At 53.0% G+C, this 17795-nt stretch overlaps 2 protein-coding genes across 2 annotated transcripts in view; one reads left to right on the top strand and one right to left on the bottom strand.

Moving 5' to 3' along the window:
* Positions 1 to 17795, bottom strand: part of C1H7orf50 (chromosome 1 C7orf50 homolog) — a 99939-nt gene that overhangs the window by 40350 nt on the left and 41794 nt on the right. The window lies entirely within an intron of this gene.
* LOC125339374 lies at positions 6132 to 16086 on the top strand. Its single transcript, XM_048330521.1, has 2 exons — positions 6132 to 6677; positions 14167 to 16086. The coding sequence occupies exon 2, from the start codon at positions 14185 to 14187 to the stop codon at positions 15172 to 15174; it is 990 nt and encodes a 329-aa protein (XP_048186478.1). The 5' UTR covers positions 6132 to 6677; positions 14167 to 14184; the 3' UTR covers positions 15175 to 16086.

The following is a 17795-nucleotide window of genomic DNA, read 5'->3' as shown; positions in this document are numbered from 1 at the left end:
AGAAGCCCAGGGACAGTGCTCAGGCCCCGAGTTCAAGCCCCAGGACTGGCGAAAAAGAAAAGAAAAAAATCAGAAAGCCTTAGGTATAACACAAAGCAAGAGCAAATGAAGGAACTAAGTTGCACATTGAATTCTTAATATGGGTCCCTCTACCTATGGGCTCTGTCCCAGGGGCTGGACCACCTGCCTAAAGTTCTGTGACTGTGAAAGAAAAAAGTGCTGTTCGAAAGCAGAAGGCTCACCTGATCCCTTACCACTCAATAGCAACATCAGTAGTGTTTTTGAGACAGGGTCAAACTAGATGGCCTAGGCTGGCCTGAAACCCATGCTCCTCCTGCAGCAGCCTCTGAGGTCCAGAGATCACAGGCAGGCAGCCCCATGCCCGGCTTCTGACTTCGGTTCTTAAGTGCAAGGCTGGAGGGCTGTGTGATGGAGTTCAGAAAACCTGCGCACACACCTCTTCACTTGGAGGCTCTATTGGTTATCTTTACAGAGGTACTCTCAGACTAACTGCCCATGGTGCCTCAGTCCCCTGTGTCCCTGGTGACTCATCAGAGGCAGAAGGTTTTGGCCTGTTCCATGCCTGCCACAGGCAGGCTCATCCCTGATTGGAGTCCTCAGGCTGCTCTTGGGGTCTTGGGGGACTGTGGGGATGGACTGAGGGGTCCCAGAAAATGGAGATGGGGCTCATGTAGCTTCTGATCCTCTGCACACAGGATGCACTGGACTAATCTGAGAAGGTAATGACTGAACAAGCGATTGTTGAGAATGAAACCTAATTTGAAGAGACCCAAGTTACATTTAAAACAAAGAATTTGCAGCCTGAAGGAGCACTGTGAGCTGCTCGGTTTTGTTGAGCATGTGCAAATGAACTCAGTGTCGAAGGCATGGTTTTCTCAGCAAAGTCCAGGGTCAGTTCAGGGATCTTGATTCCAGCTGACCACCTTAGCTCAAGACTAGGCCATTCCAATCTAGAGGACAGCCACTGTCCCTTGCATTCTGCCCAAGGATACCCACAGTAATGCTAGCTCCTGCCACAGCACACAGCTGGCCTCACCTGCCTCCACCCAACTCTCCCACTCACACATCCAATGCCAGTGACTCCTCAAGCTGAGGGGCCACCTCCCAGGTCTTGCTGGAAGCTTCTGCTTCTGCTTCCACACCGAAAACAGGACATTCCTGGGTCCACCACTGGTGCTGCCGTGCCTTCTGAAGGGCACAGGGTGAGGCCTCTTTGAAAGCCCAGCAGTGGTTGTGGGAATCTCAAAGGTGGCAGCAGCCACATTCTTGGAGTGCTGGTTGCTGATGAAACAAGGCTTGCAGCACTCAATGCACACCGGGGCTGAGACCAGAGCGAGCTCCTCCGCGGCCGAGTCCTCCCCTCGTGGGGTACCTGACCCCATGTTGGATGTCACTGGTTCTGGTGGCTGGCAGGGGCTGCACTTAGGAAAGGGTGGGTACTATAGGCACCCCTCTGCAGGCCAGGGAAGGATGAGGCAGAGCTTCAGCCATGACCCGTGTGTCGCCAAAGTCCAGCTGCTATGACCTGGATCCCTTGTCCTTTGACATCAATCAAGTTTTCTTTTGACTTATTCTGATACCAGCTCTAGCCACGGCCTCTGCTCCATTTCCATATCCGTAGGAAGGTGAATCCCATGGAAATCCACCCTCCCTCTTACGAGGCTGGGTGGGGCAGCACCAAGCACACTTAAAGCAGCATGTAGAGATGGAATTACCGCAACATCACCACCAGTACCCCGTGACCCTCAGGCCTGGCAGCATATGCACACATGTCTGCCCAGGAGTTAAGTTACTGCAAGAGTCCTCAAGTATTGGAAGCAAGGTGGACATGGCTCCCTCATGTTCCCAAAAGCACACAGATCAAGGGCTCTGGGGGTGAGAGAAGGGGTGGGGACTGAAGCCCCCTGACAGGTGACCCTGTGCTTTTTGTTACAGACAGCCAGTATCAGCCTTAAATGCTCTGACCCTAGCCATAATGTCTAGGATTTGCCTGAGTTCCTAAAGCAACATAACATGAAATGAAGACACAGACTGAAGTTGCTGTACTCTCTTTCTCTCTTTTTCCTTTACAGTACAAGGATTTGTTCTCAGGGCTTCACGCTTGCTAGGTAGGTGTTCCATCACTTGAGCAATATTCCAAGCTCTTTGTGTTCTGATTATTTGTGAGGTAAGTGTCTTTCTTTTTTTATCCTGGATGTGACTGGACTACAGTCTTCCTGTTTATACTTCCCACACAGCTAGTATGACAGGCATGCACCACCATGCCCAGCCTTTTCTGTTGAAATGGAGTCTTGCAAATTTATTTTGCCTGGGCTGGCCTGGAACCACTATCCTCCCGATCTCAGCTTCCCAAGTAATTGGGGTAACAGGAGGGAGCCACCAGCAGAGGCTGAAACAATGGCTCATGAGTGCTGAGTGTCCCCTGTATGTCCCTCTCCTCTGCAAGGTGGGTACCTGTGCACATGGTGCTGCTGGACAGTGCTCAATGAGGTCAGGCCCTGAGAGACACAGCGTGGTCTCGAGGACAGCTCCTCAGTGGAAGCTGCCTCCTTGTCCTTATGCTCAAATGGTTAATGTGAGAACTGACCTGGATGTGGGAAACTGAGACCCAGGCACCGTTGTCAGCAAAGGCTCGCAGTGACTTCCAGGTCCCAGAGGACGAGGTGCTTAATAAAGGGCGGCACCCAGGCTCTGTCCTCAAAGAATATGCACAAGGATGGGGATGCAGCTGGGGGTACAATGCTGGGTCAGTGTGCACAAGACCTTAGGTTTCATCCCCAGCACTGAAAACTAACTCAGTAAGATCCCAGCATGCATGGGGTGAACGCTATTCACAAAGGCAAAGAAAACCCATTAGCAGTATCGGGGCACATGACTGCCAGACCCTAGGACTCAGGGGTGACACCTGGAGAGGCCAGAGGCCACTCAGGAGGAAGCAGAGAGCACCATCTTGGGTCTCACGGCAACTAACCACAGTGCCCTGCCTGTTTGCACAGAGCTAGGCACAGTCCATACACATGAGGCCAGCCAGTAGCCCCACCCCCCGCCACAGTGAACAATGGAAATCTGTAGGATGCCAGGACTGGCAGGGTGCCTGGGGATTAGTCCCAGAAGAGTCTGGGAGCACAGGGCCACCATGGGCCCTATGCTGTGCAGATTAGGCCCAGGGGGACAAAGGCAACAGGTGTAGAATGCCAGTGAGGTCACACTAGGCTCCCTGTAGGTGTGACAGTGTATACTCCAGCCCTAGCTCACACCCTTCAAACTTCTCTTTCTGTGGAGGACTTCTGAGCTTCTCTCTGACCTCAGTGTGAGAAATGGCACAGCTCCAGCTCCACCACTGTCCAGGCCTTGAGATCCTGTCCTGCTCCAGGCAAAAACTGAGGGCAAGGGGAGGCTGTAAAGTGGCACAACCACTGGGCATATACTTGTGGCTACCATCCATTACACCTGGCCCACCACAGGCCTTTCCTCAATATGGCCAACATTCGCAATCAACACTTTTACAGCAGCTTTGCTACCAGATCCCAATCTAGAAACCTGCCACCTCCTAGCCACCAACCAAATCTTAAGAGCCGCACACACGCAGCCCTGTCTCCCATTCCAGGGCAGGAGACACTGCCTGTGGGGCTGTGATGGAACGGTGTTGTTGCATGTCAGAACCCATGAGCCTAGCCGTGTGTGGACCATATCTCAGGATCACTGTGTGTGTCTGGGGGGGGGGGGGTGCCTGGAATTACTGTAAGGGCAGCAGTCATGGTTGAGCTCTGGGCAGAGTCCCGGGTTCCATGGCTGCCTGTTTTCAGAGCGCCACCCAGTGGCTGCCTGAGGACATCTCCCTGCAGGGCAGGCCAAACAAGGGCAGTGGGAGGGGACAGGCAGAGGGGTGGGCAGCCTGGAGTGAGCCCTGAAAAGAGGCCCTGTCAGGGGCTGGGAGTATGGCCTAGTGACAAGAGTGCTTGCCTCATATTCATGAAGCCCCCTGGGTTCGATTCCCAGCACCACATATATAGAAAGGGCCAGAAGTGGTGCTGTGGCTCAAGTGGCAGAGTGCTGGCCTTGAGCAAAAGAAGCCAAGGACGGTGCTTAGGCCCTGAGTTCAAGCCCCAGGACTGGCAAAAAAGAAAGAAAGAAAGGAAAAGAAATGTACTCACTGCCTTACATATGAAACTGTAACCCCTCTGTACTTCAAAAAGTTAAAAAAAAAAAAAAAAAAAAGAGGCCTTGTCAGCCTGTAAAGGGCTTCCTGCAGCTTTCCAGGCAGAGAATGCAGTGAGCTGAAGCCAGTGACAGTCCAAGGACTTCTGCAATGGCCCTGCCCCACCCCAGCTTCCCCAAAACAAAGCAATTGGATTAAGAGATCCTGAGCAGTCCCGTCAAAGACCACTGAAACCCCACAGCCTCCATCAGAACCCCCAGGTTTACATTAAAAATACACCTCTGGTTTCTAAGACCCCCCTGCAGCAGCAGCTCTTGGTCCTTGGTCCTTGTGACCTGTTGGCAACCAGAGACAGGAGATTTCTCGACCCTGGAACACAAAGGTCTGTGATGCTCTCCACCCACCCTATGGATTTGGAGATGGGGAACCATCTTTGACAGAAGAGGCCACATTCGTGTTCCTAGGAGGATGCTGGCTCAGCAGACCTTGCTTCCCCTGTGTCACCCCTGTCACTCCTCCTCACACCGCAGGCCCTCAAGAGGCCATAGTACCTTCAGGAACACCTCAGACCCCATTGAACCCTGTGGAACAACACCTGAGCCCACAGGGCCCCTCCTGAGCCAGCTCATTATCAGAGCAGAGGTGGCACCAAGCATCTGACGATGGCAGGAGGGTTCAGCAGCACAGGGCCTGTCCCTCCATCCCTACACATGGGGGCACAGCTGGAATGAGAGAGGCTGGCAAGTGGGTGTCCAGGACAGGTGCTGCCTTGTCCACTGTGGGAAAGGCTAGGCACCTGAGCAGGGTGAGATGCAAATGAGGAAGGGCAGGAAACCCAAGGGGCCTCCAGCACCACCACAGCCACCCATCCCAGCTACCACAGGCCCCCTAGGCAGGCTTGGTGGTGGAGGTCTGTGCTGCCAGGGAGTCAGGAGCTATCCTGCAGGATGGGGCAGAATATGAGTTTGTAAAACTCTCAAAGCCACCTGAGAAGCCAGGCACAACAGCCACACAGAGGTATTTGGGGCCAGCCATGAGGATGTCAGGGGCGGCTCTCAGAAGAGGAGGGCAGGGGGTAGCTGCCTCACCCAAGCTCACCACCAGGCAGAGACTGGCATGGTGAGCTGACACAGGACAGTGTGGGGCTGCTGGAAGGCAGGTAAGGAGGGGGAGCCCAGGGTCTGGTGGACATCCTGGAGGAGGGAGACACCCCCACACTGCAGAGGGAGGCAATGGAGAAGACATCTACTACCTCCCAGGGGCCTAGATTTCTGTTCCATGGGAGTTAAGCACTGGGGCTCCAGAGCAGAGCCCAGCTCCTAAAACGGCTCAGTCCCTCAGGCAGTGCTTGTCACCCAGTGCTCTGAATGGGTAGGAAGTGGAGCCCAGATTCCACCAAGTGGTTTCCAATCTCCCACCCTCAGAATGACATCAATGCCCACTGAGCCAAGAGGCCTGGGTGGGTGCCCAGGACGTTTTCCTGCCTAACTTGGGAGGCCATGGCAAATGCCTGATGCCAGCAGCACAGGGTGCACAGCCAGCTAGGGGTTGGGGACGGCACCACATTCCCCTGCAGCTGTTTTTCCTGCTGCCATCTGTGGCCACAGATGGGCAAGGTACTGGCATAAAGTCCCTGAGGGTCTCCCCAACATGGCACAAGCTTTGCAAAGGGTCGTGAGCACCAAGAGAGAGGGTTGTAAAGACTACAGCATCCTAAGTTTCCACAGTGCCCTAGGAGAAGCTGAGGTAAGGAAACCGCTCCCAAAGCCATTGTCAAGATCTGTTACCTGGGTGTGACCACAGCTCCCCTTCAGAACCTGGGGCCTCTACCCAGGACCTGCTGCCAGCACCGTAGCCTCCCGTAAGGCCTGGTGGTGCCTCCTGGTACAGTCTGACTGTGAGTGGTGGGAAAGGTAGCAAGGGCTGCTCAGTACTTCAGTCAGGACTCAGTCATCTGGTACCCAGGCCACACAGCATCCACTGTCCTGGGTCACCCTGCTGTCAGGGAGAGAGGGCTGAGACCTCCTATCGGGACTGGGCTGCTACAGCCCCGGGTGAGTGCTGGGATAGGATTGGGAGCACACTGCTGGCTGGCATAAGTCGTGAGCACTTGAGTCTGGGTGGGGTTTCAGCTCCTATTTTAAGTTGCAAACGTTGCCGTTTTCTGGGAGGGGCTATGTGAGGGCCAGCACGCGTCTGCAAGAGAACCCTGGAAGCAGGGGCTCAGCTCGGCACACATCACCCCTCTATCCAGTACAGGGTGATTTGAGTGTGTGGTCATGTGACCAAACCATACACTACTTAAAACACTGTGTGGTTTGGATGACTTCAGGCCAGTTCCTGTTTCTCCTCATGAACTGTAGGTTTCTGTGCTGGCTGGGCTTCACCGAGCAGAGCGGCAGACATTAGGCCAGACGGAGCAGAAACCCAGCTCCACAGCAGCCTCCTCCGTCCTGAAGCTCCCGGCCTCAGGGCAGCAGGAGCGGCCTCCACACAGGTAAGAATCTGTCCGCCTCTCTGGGAGGTGGCTACTCTGCCTTCCTGGCCTCAACTTACGGAATCAGTGCTGGGGGAGGGGGAGGCCTAGAGCAAGTTTGCTGCTGCAGTGGGAAGTTTCTTTGTGAACTCAAACTGTCAACCACAGGTTGTTATATTGGGAGGGTGGGGGGTGGGGAAGCAGGCTTTGCATGGAGATGACTGCAGGCACAACCCTCTCACTAAAAGAAGTCAAGAGTGGCTCTAGTGGGTACCCAGATGGGCTGGAAAATGATTCTAGGGGGTCAGAAAACATAGTAGGTTTGCATTAATGGAGCTGCCAGATAAATAATTAATGCTAGGTCTTCTTGAAGAAAGAAACCCCTAAGATTTGAGTTGTCAGAGCACACAGATGTGGGCACATCTGGAATGCACACCTAAACATACAGGGTCCCGCTGGCTGACTGCGGCAGAGTGGAGTAGATGCCCAGACGTGTACTTTTCCTCCCAGGGGGCACTGGCAGGCGGGGCAGGGAGGGAGCAGCGGCTAGACTTCCTGAGGCAAGGGGCTGGCCAGCCTCTGCACAAGGCAGGCTCTGTGCTCCCAACACTCTAGTATAACGGCAGCGTGCCTATAAGCTGGAGCCCCTGTGTGCAGGTCCACTGTGCTTCATAAGGTCACCGAGCTGTGCTCCATAATGTACCCCAGGGCTTGACCTCAGCTCAAGAGCAAGCATGTATGGAACTGGCCTCACTGCCCCCACATGCCAGTAGAAAATAGGCTTGCTCAGAAGAAGCAGCTAGCTCAGCCTCTGGGCCACCAAGGGCAGGGCTTGGCTAAGCACACTGTCTGAGTCTGCCTGGCCAGTGGCCCCCAGAGCTCGGGGCTCTATCAAAACTTGGTGAGGGCTGGGGATATGGCCTAGTGGCAAGAGCGCTTGCCTCGTATACATGAGGCCCTGGGTTCGATTCCCCAGCACCACATATACAGAAAATGGCCAGAAGTGGTGCTGTGGCTCAAGCGGCAGAGTGCTAGCCTTGAGCAAAAAGAAGCCAGGGACAGTGCCCAGGCCCTGAGTCCAAGGCCCAGGACTGGCAAAAACAAAAAAAAAAAAAAAAAAACTTGGTGAGTGAGCAACCAGCCAGGGGCCAGTAGGTGGGGAAAGGGCTGGGCAGTGGGAGGCAGGGAGCAGCAGGGCTTGTGGTTCTACAGAGGTCAGGCTGTTGGGAGAGGGTCCACACATAGCCCTGCACAGCCCCTCAGCCCATGCCATGCCCCATGCTGCTCTTCTTCTGGATCAATGTTGGATACCAGGACTAGCAGACACTGCAGCCATGAAGACTGGGAGGAAAAGGGTTGGAGAACCTGGCCCTTATCACGCTGAGCCAGCCACAGGCAAGGGTCATGTAGTTGTGTTAGTGCTGTGCTCCTGGTATTATGGGTGTATTTCAACGTGTGTTGACCAAGTGTATACATGTGTATAGGCAAGGTTGTGTGTTCCCTGGTACATGCATGCACATGTATGTACACAGCACATCTATGTATTTGCATGTGTCCAGTGTGTATGTAGCAGTCTGTGACACATGTGTTTTCTTCAAAAGACCCATGAAAGCAAAGTGGTTTTATCTTTATCCTTTTATGAGGTTAATTTTCCCATCTTAGGCAGAGACTCAAATAGTTCCTGGAAATAAATGGCCTGGACCACCAGGGGAGGCCAGGAGCAGGGAGCTAAGGACTTCCTGCACTGCCATCCCTGATACACGGGCCACAGTCAGAGGTGGAGGGTTCTGGCTGGCTCCTATATACCAACCACTAGGATGTCAGTCAAAGGCCCCTCTGCAGCTGCTCCACACGGAGCTGGCCAGGGGCTGGGGGTACAGGACATGGGGCCACGTATGCAGAGCAGCAGTGAGTCATTGGGAAGTCGCCTCTGTCTGGAAGAACAAGGGAGACTGAAATGGAAGCATGACTGGGCCAACAGCAAAATCTCTTGGCCAAGCCCTGCCTGAGGAGGTGGGGCTGCAGAGCAAGCAGAGTGGTCTGTCACCTAATGCCACTGTGCCCTCCATCCCGAACTCAGCCCCTCCCACCTTCTCCACAACGGAGTGACACAGACTGCAATGCCCTCGGTTGGGGCTGGGGAAACAACCAAACTGTAATTCACTAGACCTGCGGGACCACAGACAGATCCTCTGGTAGGACTCATGGCCCCTGCCCAGGGGTTGAGGCCCCTTCACCTCCAGGCCTCTTGCAGGTAGGGCCCCTCAGACCACGTGGAGAATCCTGGCCTCCCAAATTTCTGCAGCCTTTGCACAGATTCAATGGGATCTGCAAGAACGAAAGCTCCAAATGGCTCAGTCCACACAGATAAGGTCTTTGTAATTACTGACCTGGCACTAAGGAATTATCTATGGAAAGGATGGCAAAAACCAGGGTGAATCCCAGAAGACCCTCCAACTGGTGCACTGGGCAGGGCTGGCACAGTTCCTGAAGGATAGACACTTGGCAGTCTGTAACAGAGCTGGGGAAGATGAAGCACCAGACCCTGGCCTGGCTGGGGGAGGCTGCCCTTCTCTCCCACTCCCCAGCTCCAGGAAAGCAAGTGGGTACTAGAGCTGGCCCACACATCCCGGAGCCAGTCAGGATCTGGAGGGCCTGAAGCCGCAGTGAGGGACACAGCGTTCTGAAGGCTGGCCCTAGGGAGTGCCGGGGAACCCAGGCTGACCTCAGCAGCCCTTCCTCAGGGCTGGGAGTACCTCTGAGCTATGGCTTCTTGGCCTGAGGCTAGCTGGCATGGAGTACCCATCCCTCTACCAGGAATTCTGGGGTTTAATAAGACCTTTGCTTTTTCTGGAGTTAAAAGTACAATTCCAGCAGGAGTGAAGGATGGTGTGGCTACCCGGGAAGACACAGCTGTGCCAGGCTGACCCCAGGAGCCAGCAATGCCACTTGCAAGGATGTGTAGCCTCCTGGGACAGGCCCACAGCTGCTGCTGCTACCTGTAGACAGCAACCCCACACCCCTGCCAGCACAGGCCAGCACGATGTACTCAGAAAGAGGACACGACAACGCAGCACACAGGCCAGGGAGGACCACCAAGCCCCGTGAGAAAGCCAGGTGGGCCCGAGGCTCCATACGCAGATCCATCTCCTGTTACTCTGAAGTCAAGATTCAGGAACAGAAAATGGACACTTGGTGGTGGCAGAAGGGGTAGATGAGGGGGCTGGGTGCCAGTATGGGGACAACGAGGGGACCATTCCTCGTACTGTGTGGTGGTCATGGTCCCTGCATGACCAGGTCCTCTGTGGTTCTCGCCAAGGAGAATGTGTGTCACTGTTTATAAATTCTTTTAAAAGAACCATAAAGGAGTGGGGGGAGGGGGGTGGGAGTTCTCAGCCAAACTGTCTAGATTCTGACTTTGGTCACTGTGTCAACCAGCCGGCCAACCAAGGGCAAACATTTCTCAGTGAGTGACTCACTACAACCACTGGAAATCGTCACCGTTGTAACTGCAGTGCCTGTCTCATGTGGAAGCCCAGGTGCGAGTGAATGATCAAACTCTGAGTGTTCAGAGTCTGCCATGTGGCACGATGCTCGAGAGAATGCCATTAACCGAGGTCTCAGCTCTGACGTGCCAGGCACCAGTCACGCTCCCTCTCCATCACTCACTTGCTGTGGTTCTGGAGTTAGGGAGATGTTGGAGAAGAGAATTTCAAGGCCCAGAAGCTCCCAGGATCCAGGGAGCCAGAAGAGGGAGCCAGGAGGCTGAGTAGCAGAAGCAAGCCATAGAAGGCTGGGCAGGAAAGGTCCTGTGTGTTCCTGTTATGCGGGCTTGTCAGTCAACAAGCAGACAGCAGCTAGCTGCTGGCGGCTCACGCCTGAAATCTCAGCTACTCACTCAGTAGGCTGAAATTTGAGGATGGAGGTTTAAAAGCCAGCCCAGGCATGAAAAGTCTGTGAGACTCTTATCTTCAATAAACCAGCAAAAAGCCAGAAGTGGAGCTGTGGCCAAAATGCTAAAAGCACCAGCCTTGAGCACAAAAGCAGTACCCAGGCCCTAAGTTCAAGTCCCCGGACCAGGACCCAGCATGGGCACACAAGCATACACGCATGCACGCACATACGCATAGAAGAAGAAAGAAAGAAAAAACGGAAAAGGAAAGCCAGGTGTTGGTGGCTCATACCTGTAATCTTAGCTACTCAGAAAGCTAAGATACAGGACCACAGTTCTAAGCCAGCCCAGGCAGGAAAGTCCATGAGACTCTTAGCTCCAATTTACCACCAGAAAACTGGCAGTGAGCAAAAAGAGCTGAAGGATAGACAGTGCCCAGGCCCTAAGATCAAGCCCCATTACCCACTAAGTAGGTAAATAATGAAATAAAGAAATAGGAAAAGGAAAGAAGTGGCCAGGGCTTTGCGGGCAGGCCTGGCACTAAGGCCTGACAGTGTGTGATCATGGTCCAGGCCCCTGGGTAGCACGGGGTGATGGGCTGCACCCGGAAGCACCACACATGGGGCTCGGTACTGCATGGGGCCGAGAGGTAGGGTGGGATTCTAATGTGCCTTGAGGGGCCCTGAACAAATGTACAGGACTACACTGTGCTGAAACATCAACTGCAGAGGGGCTTGGTGTGGACACAGGTGTGGGCAGGAAGGAGAGCCTGGGTGGTGCCACAGTGTCTATCTATGCCCAGTGCCCACCACTGAGCAATCAAGTGCCTTCCTCTCCTCATCTCTCCTTTCCCCTAGTGCACCCAGCCAGGGCAGGAGACCCATGAGCTGAGCTGAGCCTCCTCACTGAGTGGCCCAGATGGCACATGGAGGGCAGAGGGATGCTGCAGCTGGAGCTCTGAGCACTGAGCAAGGTGCCCTCCTGCCCCAGACACACTGGAGAGCAGGGCTGACAGCCACAAGAGGCTGAGCTCCTGACAGAGACCAGCATCTACCCATCATCCCTTCCCAGATTCTTCCCATTGTGCGGACGAGATGAAGCACTTCCTCTCGGCTAGTCATATTTCTTCATTTCCAAGCCGCCTGGCTGGCCCTTAAGTATTGGCAATGGAAAACATCACAACTCACTGCTTTGTCTTCAGACCGTGAGAGCACCAAAACGGAGCCCCAAGGTGAAAAAGCAGAGTCCAAATCTCAGTAAACCACCAGGCAAATAAAGCAGAATTTATTCTTAAAAAAAAAAAAATCTCAGTAAAACTCCTATGGGGGTGGAGAGAAATCCCTACAATTCCTTCAGCCAGGCAGTGGCTCACACCTGCAATCCTAGCTATTTTGGAAGATGAGATCAGGAGGATCATGGTTTTGAGCTAGTCTAGGCAAAAAGTTTGTGAGGCCTTCTCCCCATCTTAACAAACGAATATGTTATATGAGCATGGTAGTGCACACCTGTTATCCCAGCTATCCCAGTGTAAGATCTTGAACAATAACCAAAGTCTCGAGTAACAGAATACCTATGTAACAAGTTCAAGGCCCTGAGTTCAAATCCAAAGTACTGCCAAAAACAAAATAACAACAACAAACGAGTCCAAAGGCAAGCATACCATGCCATGAGCAGCTGCCCTACCCAAGACCAGTGAGTTATTCAGAAGACCCTCTTCTGTCCCCTCGCCCCCCATACCACATGGTCTGGGTGTAACAAAGTGTAGGCCATGGCCTGGTGGATGGGGTACGTCAGCCTCTCCAGCCCAGAACCTTCAAGGCCTATTTGCCAGAGACAAAGCCTGCCCCAAACTCCCATTCCTGGCTGTGTGGGCTTTGTTATGATAGAAAACCCATATCCTAAAATGTTTTAAAAAGAACTAGGGGGGAGAGGGTAAATTTCTAAAAATAAGAAAACAAACGAAAAATAAGATGTTAGGAGTTGCATGGTGAGACTAGGCTGGCAAGGGGATAAACGCAGCTGGCTGCAGTCGTCACCCCTGTGGGCCATCACTCTGGACTGGCAAGAACCTCCTGCTCCACACCAGGAGACCCCAGGGGCCCCACAGAAGCAAAAGCAAGTACAGTTCAGAGCAAGGTGGCCTCATCTGTCAGTAATTTCTGAATGTAAGTTTAAGTAGGGCACTCAATATGTGTGTTCAGAGATATCCAAAGACAGAAACCAAAAGAAGCTTCGAGACCTCTTCAAGGAATATAAGCACCTTGAAGCCTAAAAAATGCCAGAGTCCTCAAAGGCCCTAATAGAGCCAGCAGAATGTAAATTGAAGATGGCTGGGGGAGCAGGTTAGCCACAGCTCAAGATAAAGGAAAGAAACCGGTGGAAGGGTGGCAGTCAGGTCTGCAGGCGAGCAGAAGGTCAGAGTGCGGGGCAGAGGAGACACAGAAAGGAAGGCACGAAGGCAGACAGGAAGAAGTGGATGAAGTGACCAGGCCACAGAAAAGCCCAGGACAGACTGGGCAGGCAAAGATCGAGCACGATGGGTAGTTAACTGCCTGTGTATAAAATAAGGACGTCTGCAGAGACATGGCCAAGCTTAGGGCACACAGAATCCTGGTGGGGTGATAGGCCAGCAAAGGGATGTTCATTCCTACTCTACTGCCAAATCACTTGGATGCAATCTGTAGGCACACTGTGTGCATCTGCCAGGCTGGCCAGGAGCAGGATATGCTTCAAAACACCCCCTACACACAAGTACACACATGTGCACACATATTCCTCACCCATGGGCTGAGCCCACTCCCACCAGCAACCCAGGTGTCAGGCATCCCAGAAAAATTGTGCTTCCAATTTGATTGCCTTCTTTTCTTTTAATAAACAGCAACACTATCTCCTAGCCTCAACTACTATTTAGTTAAAATTTAAAGGAAAGGAGGGAACATGTGTATGGAGACGCAATTATTTCACTGACCAAAGATGGTGTAAGCCTGTCAGCCCTGACTTAATAAAGCCCTAAACCCAGGAATTTACAGCTCACTGTAATAAAGTAATTCTCAGCTCCAAGAGCTGGATGCCTGACAACCCCCAGAGAGCCAGCAAAACATGCTGCTCCTTGAGCCCCTAGTGTTCGTCCATGTTGAATAGGAAGAGGTCTGTAATGAAGGACAAACTGGTCAGCCTGTGCAGAACTTCTCAGCTTCACAGCCAGATTTCAAATGCAGTCAGGCCCCACCTGCACGCAATGTGGATTCTGAGCGATTCTGCCAGGGGCCAGAGGCCAGGGCCGGCTTGCACAGGAAGCTCAGATGACTCAGGGGAGAACTTCCAGAGCTCTGCTCCTAGGAAGTGGCGGGCTTTGGGGAGACAGAAGCCATTACCAGGACACTGTTCACAGGGCACTCACCTGTTCCTCAGCCTGTGCACTCAGATGTGGCTGAGGGTGATGAGGGCAAGGTGGTGAGGCTGACAGGGACACTCAAAGTACACATACACACACAACCCTTCGTACTGCGAACAGGGCACTGGCCACTGGGAGGCTTGCTGGAGATCGAGCCCTGAGCCCGCACACTGACACGAAGGCTGGGCCAGCCTGTGACCATGTGGCACATGCTTCCATTTCAGGGGTGTCAGCTCTCCAAGATGGGCTCCCACAACATGTCCTGGATCCAGTACCCAAGCCATGTGTCCCCAGCTGTGGAGGACGTTATCGCTACACAGAGCATCATCTCCAGATGCACACACGTGTACGTGGCTCTGTGTGTCCCGCTGAGCTTGGCTACTGGTCTCTTCAACTTGACCACGTTTGTCCGCTGCCGAGCCAAGCTGGGAGTGCTGGACATGCAGCTCTCAGGTCTCACTGTCACCGGCATCCTCATGACCCTGCTGTCACTCAGCGCTGCCAGCAGGCCCAACTACATGCTCACCACAAACCTGGGCTGCGGGGTCCTGTCTTTCTTCGCCAATGTCTGCTACTTCACTGCCCAGTACCTGCAGGGGGCCATGCTCATCCTGACCCTCTTGCCGGGCTCCTCATGCCATCTGCTCTGGGGAATCCAGGGTGTCCTAAGCTCTGCAGCAGGCCTGGCCACCATTGGGGGCTGTGCCATCTGCAGCTCACTGATCGTGGTGGCCCTGCTGGGCACATCTGGAGAGCTGCACAGAGCCACCCTGTGCCAGGTGGACCCGCTGACCACTTGGCCGGAATATGAAATTGTCAAGTTCAGCCTGGGCTTCGGGCTTGCCCTGGCCTTCAAGCTCATTCTCTTGGTCCTATGTGCCACTCAACCAGCCTGGCGGGCAGCTCCAGCCCAGAGGGACATAGCCTCTGCCCGTGGTGTGGTGCTGACTGTGGTTCTGAACATGTTTGCCTGCCGACTCTTCTACAACATGGCGCTCCTCCAGCGGGCGGGGCGGAAGCTGCAGAGGGACATGGGCTCCCCAAGGGATGAGCTGCTCATGAACCTGGCAGAACTAGTCCTGTTCGGGGAGAGCTGCATCAACGCCCTGGCCACCCTCCTTCTGCACAAACTCTGCAGGCTTGCACTGATGGGCATCCTGGGGCACCTCACCCAGAGGTGCAGAGGCCGGGGGGTCGACAACAGTGTCTCCCTGCACAGAGTGGCAAGCTAGAACCAAGCCACATGGGCGCATGGCACACCAGGCCTCTTCCAGGTGCTCAGGAAAGACTCACTTGCAGAGAACACAGGCTAGGCCCTTCTGTGAAGATGCCACAGGGCATGTGCGTGTTTGGAAAGTTCATTAATATGGTGGCTTTAGGGCCTTCCACTGTCCAAGAAAAAGCACCATGGTTCCACCAGTAACAGCCAGGCATGCAATGATGAGGGGCAGGAACTGGGCATTGCACACTTGGCCTGACATCTTCCCCAGAACTTCTAGGCCATAACATGCTCTGTTCCTCGTGCTGTTGCTGTTCAACCCCCCAGTACTGCCATGACATCTGGACAATGGAAATCTGACCAGGGACAGAGAGGGTCTGTTTTCACATCTGTCATCACCATCTAGCTCTGTGATTGTCACTTACAGGCTGAGAAGCACTGCAACAACTGGACTGAAGCTGGCACCTGCAGCATCACAGAGCAGGTAGGTAGAGACACCTGGACCTTAGTCTGGTGGGAAGGGAACACCGCATTGCCCATATGAAGATCTGTGGACAGGCTGGGGGCATGAGCTCGAGGCTCCTGTCCCACAGCTGCTAGCCATCATTCCTACTGGATTTTTTTTTTTTAAATCAAGATCTTCTTGTTGAATAGAGAAAAGATCTACACCGAGGCCTTAATGAAGTCTATGGCTGCCTAGCTTCAGTCTTATTTAATGACAGTCTGTAACTTAATAAAAATGGTGAGCTTCTTGTCCATGTTTACATATCTGTATCATTTCTTCAGAGAAAAAGAATTCTGGATCTTAACCAATTAAGCAGCTTCAGCAATGTCCTATGGACATTTCTAAATGCTTTTGAAAGACCCCCTTGCTATTTCTCCCTCCATTCATTCATTCACCTTCATGGCAACGTGTGTGTGTGTGTGTGTGTGTGTGTGAGAGAGAGAGAGACACGTGTGTGTGTGAGAGAGAGTATCCACAAACCCACAGACAGTGGGCAGACCCCACTACCTGCGCCAACACACAGGAGACAGTAGCAGGGCTGCTTCTCACAGGACAGGTTTGAACTCAGGGCGTCAAGTTTACTAGACATGCTCTCTGCCCTTTCAGTCACACCACCAACTCTGTTGCTCTGGTTATTTTATTTTGTTGGTAATGGGGCTTGAACTCAAGGCCCTGGTCGCTGATCCTAAGTTTTCGTGCTCAAGGTTAGCATTCTACCACTTTGAGCCACTGCTCCACTTCTGGTTTTCTAGTGGCTAATTGGAGATAAGAGTCATATGGCCTTTCCTGCTTGAGGTGGCTATGAACCATGATCCACAGATCTCAGACTCCTGAGTAGTAAGGATTATAGACGTAAGCCACTGGCTCCCAGCTGTTGTGGTTATTTTTGATAGGGTCTTGCTTTTTAACCAGGCTGTCCTAGACTTTGATCCTTCTGTTTATGTTTCCAACTATGGCTAAGATGACAAGTGCACACTAACACATCCAGCTTTTTCTGTTGAGGTAGGGTTGTGCAAATTTTGCCCAGTAGCCTGGAACCAGGATCCTTTAGATCTCTGCCTATCAAAGAGCTTAGTAGGCACGAGCCCCTGATACCCAGCCAACACAAAGTATTTGTCATTTTGTGCTGGGCTTAAACTCAGGGCCTAGGAGCCGTCCCTGGGTTTTTGTGCTCAAGAGTAATGCTCTACCATGTGAGCCACAGCTCTGCTTTCACCATTTTTTTGTGGTTAATTGGAGATGAGAGTCTCATAGACTTTCTTGCCAAGGCTGGCTTCCAACAGCAATCCTCAGCTCTCAGTCTCCTGAGTCGCTAGGATTACAGGCATGAGACACGGGCACCAAGAAAAGCTGCTCCGTTTGAGAGCTTTTTATGAGCTTCATTGTGAAGGTCTATAAATGTCTATATTTAGAGCTAACTTAGCCTGTACACCTAAAGTGTCCCTAATGTGTCTCTTGCCTGGGTCTCTACTGACTGTCACACGCTTTGATAGGGTTTGAGTTGTGTCTTCCAACGCCCTAGTATGTGCTTTGGAGGAAAGATGATTAAGACGTGAGACCCAGTGGGAGGCCACTCCAGGCTCCACTCTGCTTCCAGGCCTGCCATGCAACCTCTCCCTCTTGACACATTCCCTGTGACATGATTCAGCCAAGGGGCCCCACATCAGAGCTCAATCAATAGGACCACTTGGTCTTACATTTTTTTTTCCCCCAAAGCTGAGGATCGAACTCAGGGCCTTGCACTTGCCAGGCAAGTACTCTTCCACTGAGCTAAATCCCCAACCCCTGGGTCTTAAAATTTTAACCTTCAAAACTGTGACCTAGGGGCTGGGGATATGGCCTAGTGGCAAGAGTGCTTGCCTCTAATACATGAAGCCCTGGGTTCGATTCCCCAGCACCACATATACAGAAAACTGCCAGAAGTGGCGCTGTGGCTCAAGTGGCAGAGCAAAAAGAAGCCAGGGACAGTGCTCAGGCCCTGAGTCTAAGGCCCAGGACTGGCAAAACAAACAAACAAACAAACAAACTGTGACCTAGGTAGGCACCAGTACAGCTCACGCCTGTAATCCTAGCTACTCAGGAGGCTGAGACCTAAGGATCATGGTTCAAAGCCAGCCGGGAAAACTAGA

The sequence above is a fragment of the Perognathus longimembris genome, chromosome 1 (assembly GCF_023159225.1).
Source record: "Perognathus longimembris pacificus isolate PPM17 chromosome 1, ASM2315922v1, whole genome shotgun sequence".
NCBI lineage: Eukaryota > Metazoa > Chordata > Mammalia > Rodentia > Heteromyidae > Perognathus > Perognathus longimembris.
The sequence above is the reverse complement of the archived record's forward strand: the minus strand, read 5'-3'. Positions and strand labels throughout refer to the sequence as shown.